This window comes from Phyllostomus hastatus, unplaced genomic scaffold (assembly GCF_019186645.2).
Source record: "Phyllostomus hastatus isolate PE091 unplaced genomic scaffold, TTU_PhHast_1.1 phas_contig_196, whole genome shotgun sequence".
Classification (NCBI taxonomy): domain Eukaryota; kingdom Metazoa; phylum Chordata; class Mammalia; order Chiroptera; family Phyllostomidae; genus Phyllostomus; species Phyllostomus hastatus.
In genome coordinates, this window is record NW_025333709.1 from 2663145 (window position 1) to 2674528 (window position 11384).

Genomic DNA, 11384 nt, shown 5'->3' on the forward strand with positions numbered 1-11384 from the left:
TCCTCACAGCGGGCGGCCAGCGTCCCCAAAGCTGGAGGCAGGTGGCTGGGGGATCCGAGGAGAGGGACACAGTCACCCCCGCTGCTTGGTGGGGAGAGCAGCCAGGTCACAGAGTGAGGAGAGACCGTGGGATTGTATCATGTTGGAAGACGCAGTCCACTGCGCACCACCTCTCCGGAGCCCGGCGCAGGCCAGGCAGCACCCAAGCAGGACCCAGGAGATTTCTGTGGGGCTCCAGCAGTCCAGCAGTCCGGGCACAGCCTCCAGATCAGAAACCTGAGACGGGGCTTTGCTGTAACCTTCCCCAGGCCCTCAGCTCTGGGGACACGGGTCCAGCTGTGCCACGCTGCCCCCTAGTGGCCAGAGGCAGCATGTCCGGGAGCCTTGCAAGGCCTGAGAGCCTGCGTGGACCTGTGGAACCTGACTCTGCTGCCCTCGGGCCTCCAGGATAAACTCTGGAACCTTGGCAGGGTCGGGCACAGTGAGTGGCCCCTGCACACTGCATCATCGCACTCCGAGAAAGCGTGGCGGGGGGGACCACGGCACCTGCTGCAGGGACCACTGACCACGTGCCCAGCAGCCAGGGCCAGCGGAGAGAAGAAAGTTGGCGGGGACAGAGAATGTCATCCGGAAACCCCACCGGCTGGGAGATGGTGACCGGGGGCATCACCGGAGGCTTGCGTCCAGCCCCCAGGGAAATCGTTCCTCCTCTTGCAGTGCGGGGGGGAGGATAAACAAAGTGTGAACCGTCCGTCCACAGGAACGTGATTCAGCCATAAAAAGAAAGGACGTTCTGACACCGGCGCTAACACGGTGACCCCTGAGGACGCCATGCTGAGTGAAATGAGCCGACCCCCGCCCCAGGACAGACACTGTGTGGCCGAGTTTGCACGAGGTCCCCAGAGGAGTCAGGTTCTGGGAGACAGAGTGCAATGGTGGGGGCGGGGGCGGGGGCTGGGGGTGGGGAGTTGTGTAATGGGTGCAGTGGGTGACAGAGCGTCAGTTTTGCAAGACGAGAAGAGTGCCAGCAGCAGAGGGCGGCGCTGGTTGCGCCACCCTGGAAACGGACCAAACACCGCACGTGGTTAAGGCGGTCCATCTGTCTGATGTGTGTTTTACCACAAACTTTAAAAAATCAGAACAGTGATTAAATTTTTCAAAAACATACTTTTTTTAAAAAAAGGAGCACTTCCGTTTCCAACTGAAAAGCCTTCCTGAGCTGACTCCGGGAGCAGGTGGGCTGGCGCTGACCTCCCACGCCCCGCGTCCTCCCGCAGCGTCACTGACCGCGCAGAGGCTCCCGCCTGCCGGCTCCTGTCTCAGTTCCCAGTGTCGCGGGAACCAGAGGAAAGTCTGCCAGGGAGCCTCTCCACAGCCTAGGAGCTGTGGCAGATACTCTGGCGGGGGAGTTAGGGGCGGGGAAGGCCAGCCCTTCCCCCTGAGAACAACCGGAGTACGTTTTCTGGCACTGCCCGAGCAAGGAGCTGAACTGCCGTCCAAGGGGCCCCTGAGACGCAGCCTCCCTGGTTCTCCGGTTCCCCGTCCCCGCCCCCTCCCCTTTGTCCCGTTCCCCCGTTCTCCGGGCCCCTTTCACTCCTTCACCAGGTGTGTCTGGAGGGCCTGCCCTGGGCCAGGCACTGTCCCAGGTGACACGGGCGTGGGGCACACAGAGCAGACAGAGGCCGCACTCCTCGCCCTGGCTGGGAGACAGAACAGCAAACAAATGAATAAACAAACCTGCTCCTTCTGGAGCGAAGAGACAGGAGTCACAGGGCCAGCAGAACTCGGGAGAGGAACGTGGCCCTCATCCACCATCCCCGCCAGAGGACGGCGGAGCCCCCCCGCCCCCCATGCCCCCCATGCCCCCCACAAGAAGAGCAGCCTTGTGCTCCCCACACTGTGAGCCTTCAGGGTGGGCAGAGCCCAGGGCCCTGACTGCAGGCTGCTGTTTCGTTTTAGGTCCTGAACTCCCGGCTGCACCTTCTGCTCCCAGGCCTTTCCTGCTCCGCCAGCGCCCCCTGCTGGGCAGGGGCTGTTCCTGCAGCCGCTCGGACTGGCAAGCTCCTAAAGGCAGGGGCTCAGAGAATCCCTATTCCCTTCTCCCCGCCCCAGGACCTGGTAAGGACCGGCTGAGTCAAGGTAAAGATTGACCTTTGCCGGGGAACACACCCGCCTAGGACGTGACTATGCGCTGTGACTCGCTTTTACTTGCAACGTTTCCGTTTCAGACCATCTACATGGTCATTTGCAGTCTCTGCGTTTGTAAGGCCCCTGGGCGGCCCTCCCCTGAACTTGTCGTGTTTACTCTGTGGCCCCTTTTGCGTCCACACTAACATTTAGATTTTATTCTAACATAACAAGAAGCTTTGGAAGATCTTAGGCAAAGCCAGTGTATCCGATTTACGGGTTTCGAGGACCCTGTTGGCTGCCCTGCAGCAGCGTGTGGCTCGGAGAGGGGACAGGGGGGCCACCAGGTGAGGTGGGGTGGCGGAGGGTAGGGTGGGCAGAGCAGGAGGCGCATTTGCAGTGTTTTGGGGTGTTTTGGGTGGTGCCGAGTCCTCCCGAGGAACGGGTGTTGGTTCTCACTGTTAACAGCAGGTCACTCTGAGCCAATGTCCTGAGAAGTTACTCCTGCAAGAGCGTCCACGCGGCCAAGTTTCTGGTAAAGATCAAGTGGGGGTGACAGGGCAGACGGGACCGCGATGTGGGCTCCACCTGCTCCTGACGGTGTCTCAAGTCCAAGAGGCGCTGGGGACCTGGGCTCCGCCTGCCACCCTAAGCCCACCTTTCTCCGCGTTCACTTTCAGCCGCAGAAAAATCCCCGGGACTCCAACTTCCCATGCCCCCGCTGCCTCCCGACAGCTGTTTAGCCAAGGCCGTTTAAAGCTTTAAATTCCTGGCCGCTGCTAGTTTTTTCCTCTCCGTATGTCTCTCGTGTTTCAAGACATGCCCGTGTCTGTAAGCTGAGCTGTACCCACACACTGCCCGCACGCTTGTTTATGGAATCTTTTCTGTGGCTGCTGTGCAACAAGCACAGGGCCCCGGGGGTCGCTGGGAGCCCTCCCGCCCTGCAACCCCGCTTACTGCCTGGCCCTCTGCTGACCCTGGCCTTCGTCCTGGTCAGCCCGTTCACACCGGGCAGGCTCCAGGCCCCACCTTCTCACACACAACCCGGCACTTGCATTCCCGCAAGTGCTGGTGCGGGGAAAGGAAGCCTGTAGGTGCTCTCCAGCTCATGAACCCCCAGTTCCACGTGTGTGTGTGTAACCTGACTCCTGGACGCGCAGGGCTGCCCCAGGACTGGGGGGAGGGGTGTCCCGTGGACTCCTGGCGCCTCCAAGCGCTTACTGTGCTCTCAGGCGTGGGAGCAAAGAACACGTTAACTGCCTCCTGTGTGACTGGGGGCTCCCCTCTCAGGCTCTGTTCAACCCTGTCTGTTTAGTCTTCTGGGTAGTGAAGGGGCTCCAGACTCCAGCAGGTGAGATGCTCTTCAGGGTCCCCCAAGAAGACAGCTGACCTTCACCCCAGCTTGCCCAGGTTAACCAACCTGGGAAGAGGTGGAAGGACCGGTTTTCCAAGTTCCAGATGCGCCCTCTGAACTCTGCAGCTGGCTGGAGGGGGGCGCGGGCAGGAGGGAGCCAGGAGGTCTGAAGGTGGCAGTGCCAGCGAGAATGGGGGGTGGTGCCTGACTCCCCCAACCCCCACTGGAGACCAATGACCTTTATCTAATCTGTTCTGTGCTATGCAGCCCAGCTTCAAATCCCCACGCCAGCCACGGCCCCGCACTAATCTCCGCCTAGAAACCACAGAAACAGCACTGGCTGGCCCAAGTCCCTGAGTTCGGCTGCGCTTATATAATCGTGTCAGTTATCATCTAAACCAGAGCTTAAAAAAATATTGCCAGAAAATGACATATGGCTAGCTCGAAAAGCTGTTAAGCTGAATTTCATTCCTTTAGAAAAAAATCTTTATTGTATTTTTCCCATTACCATTTAGGCCCCTTATACTCCCCTCCCCCAGCGATCCCCACACTGTGGTCGGGTCCTGGGGCCCTTTTCCCTTTTGCCCAGTCCCTCCGCCCCCGCCCACCCCCAGCCCCCTGCCGTCATTCTCTCTCCACCTGAGTCTGTCCCCCTTTTCCCTGTGAGTTCACTTTCCTTGTTCGCTCATCCCTCTACTGGTTACTATACTTTTAATTCCCTCAACCCAATCTACTTTTTTGTAGGTAACAGATCTAAGCATTATGTATCCCTAATTAAGGAAGTTTTACTTTACAACACACTTGTTAACTTATGCTTTCTGGAATTTAGGGTGTCTATTATGCAGATATTAAACCTCAGCTTTTAAATTGCTTTTTCATAACTTGTCCTAATTACTACCTGCTGTTTAATACTGACCACAAGTTCAAAAACCATTTTAGCAACAGAGATGTTATGGAAGGAAGCTACTTTCATATTCAGCAACTTTTGTTATAAGGCGATACTGATGAACCACAGCCATACCCAGTAGTTGCCAAATAGTAAATGCAATATAATTGTTCTTTCAGTTTCTGAACTCAGTTCTCCAATTTGAAATCAGAAAAGCCCCTGAACTGAAAGTGTAACTGTGTAATAACGTGAAGACCCAGACACAGAAGTCCAGGAAAGCCCTGGCCGAGGCTATAGGCTACGCTGTCAGACTCCCCAGGACGCACAGCTGAGTGAGGATTCCGCCTCCTCCACCAGCCTAAATGCTAAGAGACGCAAAGGTGGCCTAAGCTGCGTGCTCCCTGGAGGTCCCATCTAGGAGGACCACCTCGTGAAACAGATTAGGGTCCAGATCGAGGCCTGTCGTGTCTACAGCGAATCTTCAAGGTTCTGTGTTGTCGGCTAAGACCAGTCATCCAAACACAGGACCTGACCGCTCACTTCGAGGGGGAGAGGCACAGCACGCCGGGAAAGAGCTGCTGCGGTCAGTTCCTCACGCCAGCCTTCGGAAGGAGGGGCTCCCACGCCCTTTTCTTCCCCCTGCTCCTAAAATCCTAAGAGCAACACGTCTGCTTTCAAACCAACAGAAAATGAAAGACATACAGTCCTTTTCACAGGAGGAAATCTCTTCCCCTAAAATTTAAAAATTTTTATTAATATTTAAATTATAAACCAAACGTTGGCAACCATATATAGACATGTCTTCTAGGAACAAATTAAGATTGTGAGGTCATATTTTCAATTACAACTTCGGAATTAGCTGGAATAATTCAATAAGTTTTCTCAGAAATTGTATAATTTCCTTAGGTTTACAATCCACATGGCAAGTTTAGTATGATGTTAAATAGTTTACAACCTACCACAAGAATAAGCTATAGAAAACTGAATCACTATTAGGATCGAATTATAACAAAGCTTTAATGGCTCAGTAGTTTTCCAGAGTATATAAATATATAAATCTTTTAAAGGTAATACTGTTTGAGCCGTAAAATCCATAAAAATAACAGTCTTGCCACAACGCATAGACGAGTTCATTCACTCCGCTTGCCCTGTCGCTCCCACCAAGAGGCTTTCAGGCGAGGATTGGAAGACATTTAAGTAGCATACATTCAACGTGAAATAACGAAGACAGTGAGGAACAGTGTGCAAACAATAAACTTTAAAACTCCGTACTCCGACATATGTCTATTAACAGGATTTTCAATCGATTTAATTAACACTCGAGATAATGCGAGAAAGCAGCGTCCTCTGGCGATGCGGTCCGGCCGACTCAGATCGGAGGCCTTTCGCTGCAACAGGGAAAGTGGTCCTCGGTCCGAAACAGGACGGGGGGCTCGTAGCGGGTCTGCCGGGGCCCGCTGGGGGGCGCCTTGTTGAAGATGGAGGGCACGGGAATCGTGTGCAGGAGTTTCCGGAATGTGCTGGGGAAGGACCCCAGCTCGGCCTCCGCCCTGGCGACCTGCTCTTCCATTCTGGCCACGCTGGCGCCGACCATGCCGACGAAGGCCTCGAGTCTGTCGATCTTGCCGTACACCCGCCGCATCTCCGTGGCCTTAGCGTAAATGCGAGGCACGCCCTCGCTGACGACGTGGGAGGAGTCGCCGCGCAGCATGTCCAGCATGCCCACGAACTCGTCCACCCTGGTGAGCAGCTCCTCCAGGCTCGCGTCCAGGGCCTCCACCTCCGGCCGCGCTCCGGCGCCGGGCAGCAGGCAGGCGGCGTAGCCCGCGGCAGCGCGGCGCAGCAGCGGCAGATCGCGGCTCGGCGCGCCCAACTCCGGGCCCTCGTCCCCCCACGGCCCCGAGGCGCTGCTCTGGCTCTGGGACACGTTACCGCTGTCCCCGCTCCAGCCGGCGCCCTGGGGCTCGGCCTCTTCTGCCCCCGATCCCTCCTGAGACGGCCCGCCGTCTGCGGAGCGACCCTCCATCGCCCGCGACTTCCGGGCTCCCAGACTGCTTCCGGCCCCTGCGTGCGCGCACGCACAGGAGCACGCCCCTACTTCCGACCGTGCTCGCGCACGTACCACTACGCCCCTGCTTTCGGCCGCCGCTAGCCCATCCAGGCGCGTGCGCGCTGAGGTCTCTGTGCGCATGCCCTCCGTCAGAACCCTATTTAAAAATGAAGGCGAACTGCCAGTATGGAGGGTGCATACATCCTAACGGTACGCGTTGGTTGCTTTTTGTATCTCATACAGCCACGTATCCCGTGTGGATGAAAAGGGGCCACAGACGAAATCTAACGCACTTGGGCGGGGGGCGTGCATGACAGCCTTGCACACTCTGAGACCGAAGGTAACCACACGGGATGGTCTGAAATTAATACTAAATGACCAAAAGCAGGTCTTGGCGGGCAGTGGTGGCCCGGAGCTCGAACATTCTGTGCCAGAGTCAATCTTGAGCCTGTCAACTGTCGTTTTGCACCTGTGATAACACACCTTTGGAAGGTCAGGTAACTTCACTTCATTCCCAACCCCAGGGGCGCACCGCCACCCCCACCCCCACAGACCCCCTCCCTGTCACTGCTGATCGGGCTCATTGCTGACTGCTAACTGCCCTGTCCCTGCCTGCCTGTGTAAGGAAGCACGTGCCTATCATTTTACCCTTCCCCCAATCCCAGCGTTTTCCTCGCTTTGCGTTCTCGCACCTGCCTGGTCCACCACCGGTGGGTTTCCCGTGATCCCCCCTCTGCCTCCTCTTTTGATTGTAAGGTAGAAAACAAGGTGCAAAACAGCCTTTTCCGGGGCCTTTTCTCAAGCCGTTGAGGTTTTGCTTCCCAGCAATTGTTGTCAGGTTGGCTCAAATAAACTCATACAAATTCTTACAGATTCGGATGTTTCTTACAGAGGTTTCTTACGGAGGTTTCCAACAGAGGTTGGCAGCTCTGTGCTGACCAAGAGATGAGGAATGTGGGCAGGACCAGGAAGCGCGCTTTTCTGCCCCCGGCTTTTTCTTGCTACTTCCGGCAAACTGCGGAGAGATTAACTAAAGATATGCTTGATGACTTCGAAAGTTCAGAGCTTCCTCAGACGGCTGAAATAACAGGGATAAAATTAAGAAATGGTTTCCCAGCAAAGATCAAGGCCAGGGCACTGCCAGAAAGACCAGAGGGTTTAGCTGTACAATCCTTCAGTTGTCCAATGTATTGTTAACCAAGACCAGACGTCTTTGTCTGAAGCATGTAATTTTCTCCCATTTTTATGCTCAACTATTAGGTGTGGAATAGAGAAAACTTAGAAAACAGAGAAGAAGACATCTTTCCGAGGCAGGATAGTAAGAAGTTAGGAAAAGTCCTTGGCAAGCGGAATGGGGAAACCGAGGCAAACGGCTGAACAAACTGGCTGAGCAGTTGGCAGCCAGGTGCAGATGGTCACCACGGCGGAAGTGCCCGGCACGGGGCAAACCTGGGGAGACAAGGACTTCGGCCTCTCTTCCCGAGGTCCCGAGGGCTTTCTTCCCTGCAGATACCATCTAGGCCCGAGTCACGAACCAGACATATGACTCCGCGCTAACCTAGGGACCAGCTGCATGGAACAATGACCCCTGCCCTGGCGCCGGCCGACTGTGAAGCCACGCCCTCGAGGGGACACACCTGGGGAGCTGATGCATACGCTACTGAGCGCCTCCCCAAAGACCTCCACCCTTAGAAGCTTTTACGATGAAGGGCCCACCGATCTGACTCTCTCCCCCTCCCCGGAGCATTCCCCTGCATTTCCTTCCTCCCCTTTCTCCCCCTCCTCACACATGCACCTCCTCAACTCTGGGGGACCCCAGGAGCCTTGTAACGGGGGCAGAATGGGCAGCGACAGCTTGTCCTGGGCAGATCCCCTGAACCTGCCCCAAAGCCCCCCTGTTCTCTGACATCCCAGGGAGCTGGAGCAGCCCACCTAGGCTCATTTCTACGCACCCCCTGCTGCTGCTTCTGTGCTGGGCCCTTCCTCGTCTCCCTGTTCCGGCTTTAATAAACACACCCGCGTAGTCACCTGGGCTCCTGTTGGGACATCTTTCCCACACAAAGTCAAAAACCCACACACTGCCAACCAGCCCTGGGCAGACCCGCTCAGGGCCCGGCCTCCTTCCGGTAACCTTTCCATGGCAGAAAGCAAGGCCATGTTCAGAAAGCCCCAGGGATATGTCAAAAGGACCCAGAGGCCAGCCTAGTGGGCGCCCACTGGCGGATCAGGGGCAATTTGATGATCAGAATAATAGTAGTGGCAATTACAACCCATTGACGAATACGGGAGACTGTAGTTTATATAAATATAAATACATGAATAAGTTAAGTGTGTAAGGAACAGAATATTTACATAGTTTCAAAGTACCTCACTGCAAAATACTATTAGTTACAAAGGTGAGAAGAATAACTCGATAGTGGAGCAGCATTTGACTGGGCCAGCGGGCGCCTCTTCGAAGTGGCTTCCGTGTCCTTTCCCTGCGCACCGGTCATTCTTCAAACATGTCTTGACTGTCTGTCAGAACAAGATGTTTCGATCCAGCAAGATGTCTCATGCCCAGCTCTGGAACTGGCCGTTTTTTTTTTTTTCAAATGCCGTTTTAATCTGGTGATCAGAGTGGCCACAGTCAGCCGCCACCGTGCGCCATCTGATAAGGTGCAGGAAGAACATTCAGTGCTTCCCGTGGCGGGCTCGCCAACAATGCATGACTCAGACCTGGCGGTGGGGAAACAAGTGGAGAGACAAACTCAAACGGAAAGAAGTTCTAAAAAAAAAACGGCCTGTAACTTTCCAAGCGTCGAGCCCCAGGGCGGCCAAGGCTGCAGAACAGTTCGCTGCAGACAAGCGGTAGGGCGCCGGGCAGGAGGCCGTGGTGTGGGAGAGGGCGCCCGGGAGCCCCCAGGGCTGCGGTGGGGGAGGGGGCTCCAAAGGCCGTGAGACCCACGAGAAGGGAGGAGGGTGGTGGTGCTGCAGGGCCTGCTGGGAGGGGGGAAGGGCGGTCTAGAAAGTCCCGGGAACCCTGTGGAAGGAAGCATGTGGGATGTGGGGAGACGGCCTGAGGGAGAAGTGGGTGCCGTTTTCACGACGGGCACGGAGCCTCGTGGGTGGAGGGCAGGCCGGGCTGGCAGCGGGCCCTGCGGCCAGGGGCAGGCCTGGGGTGTGCAGGCGTAGCAGGGTTGTCACTGCGGAGCAGGGAGGGAGGGACCTCGGGGTGAGCTGCGGTGGAGAGCAGCCCTCTGGGCCCACCCCTGCCACACGGAGAGGACCTGGGGGCAGGCCTGGAGGACCCACAGAAGCCTGAGTTCCGGCTAGGCCTGGCTCACGGGCCACGTGACCTGCTGTGCTCAGCCGAGAGTGAGTTAGCCAGGCCACGGCCGGCCGTCTCAGCACCTACCGGCAGGTGGACATTCAACCTGGAGAAGGTGAGAATGCACCTTCCTCACTTGGGGACACAGCTTGGCCAAGGACCAATTCTGCAAGTCATCAACAGGGGGCGCTGGTGACAGCCCGAGGGCTGGGGAGCCCTCCCTGGCTGCTTCTGCTGGAGAAAAGCGCCATTACCAAGCATGATACTGCAGAGACACTTCACCTGGATTAAATATATGTATTATTTTAAAGTCTGGCCCTGCCTGGTGTGGCTCAGGGGATTGAGCACCGGCCTGCGAAATGAAGGGTCACTGGTTCGGTTCCCAGTCAGGGCACATGCCTGGGTTGTGGGCCAGGTCCCCAGTGGGGAGGGAGGAGAGAGGCAACCACACATTGATGTTTCTCTCCCTCTCTATCTCCTTCCCTTCCCCTCACTAAAAATAAATAGCCTGGATAGCTCAGTCAGTAGAGCATTAGACTTTTAATCTGAGGGTCCAGGGTTCAAGTCCCTGTTCAGGAGTCCTCTTTTAGTATTGCAGGTTTGATTCCCAGCAAGGGTACATGCCTGGGTTGCAGGCCACGGTCCCCAGCAACCGCACATTGATGTTTCTCTCTCTCTCTATCTCCCTCCCTTCCCTCTCTAAAAATAAACAAATAAGTAAATAAAAATCTTAAATATAAACAAATAAATAAAATCTTAAAAAAATACATAAATAAAAAACGTCTGGAAGCAACCTGAGTGTCCACCAATGGATGAGTGGGTCTGCGAAATGCGGTGCGCCCACACAAAGGGCTGTAGTCAGCCTCGGGAAGGGGGACACCCTGAGCCCCGCTCCAGCGTGGGTGAGTCCGGGGGACAGGATGGCCGTGCGGCGGGCCGGTTACAGTAAGACGCACACCGTGGGATTCCATGGATGTGGGGTCCCGAGAGGAGCGGGATCACGGGGGGGCGGGAAATAGCCCAAGCTTGCCCAGGGGGCTCGCAGCCTCAGTGTGGCAGGGTGAGAGGTTTCGGAGTCCGGGTGCACACCCCGGTGAATATACCTGACACCTGAACTGGACATTTAGGAATGGTGAAGACAGTGCATTTTATGTTGTATATTTTTACCACAACAAACATTTCTCCTCTGACCTAATAATCCTCGGTTAAAAGTGGAATTCATGTTGGGGAGATGACCTGAGTTTACGTTAAAGATACCTGCATGAAAATATTAACTGCAGCATCCTTTTAAGTAAACAAAAAGTAGGAACTATGTCTTGAATCATGAGCAAACTCGGGGTAGCCTCATTCTAGCGGATTCCACGCAATCATTACAAAATGCTAGTTGGACACGGCTTCCGCTTCACCTGGACCTGGGCACCAGGGGGCGCCCCGGGAAGCTGTGAACTCCAGAGAGGTGGTTGGGGACCTCACCCGCGGGGAGCGGGCACTCTGCCTCCTGCTCCTGCTGGGGGGACCCGCACAGAGATGGGTGACAGAGAACCGAGGGAGGCTGTTCTTGGGGGACGGGAATCTCTTCTCCCAACCAGCTGGAGGCCGGGGAGGCGCCACCGTGAGGTGGAGAATTCCCAGGCCTCCATGCGGCTGTGGGCGCCGCCTG

The 11384-nt window shown here is 56.0% G+C and overlaps 1 protein-coding gene and 1 non-coding gene across 2 annotated transcripts; one reads left to right on the plus strand and one right to left on the minus strand.

The window, feature by feature from the left end:
* Positions 1-5074: 5074 nt before the first annotated feature.
* Positions 5075-6423, minus strand: BLOC1S4 (biogenesis of lysosomal organelles complex 1 subunit 4). The gene has a single exon (XM_045834399.1). It carries the CDS (start codon positions 6391-6393, stop codon positions 5737-5739), a length of 657 nt encoding a protein of 218 aa, XP_045690355.1. The 5' UTR covers positions 6394-6423; the 3' UTR covers positions 5075-5736.
* A 3807-nt stretch (positions 6424-10230) lies between these two features.
* TRNAK-UUU lies at positions 10231-10303 on the plus strand. Its single transcript has one exon. It is a non-coding gene; the product is annotated as a tRNA-Lys (tRNA).
* The last annotated feature ends 1081 nt before the right edge of the window (positions 10304-11384 follow it).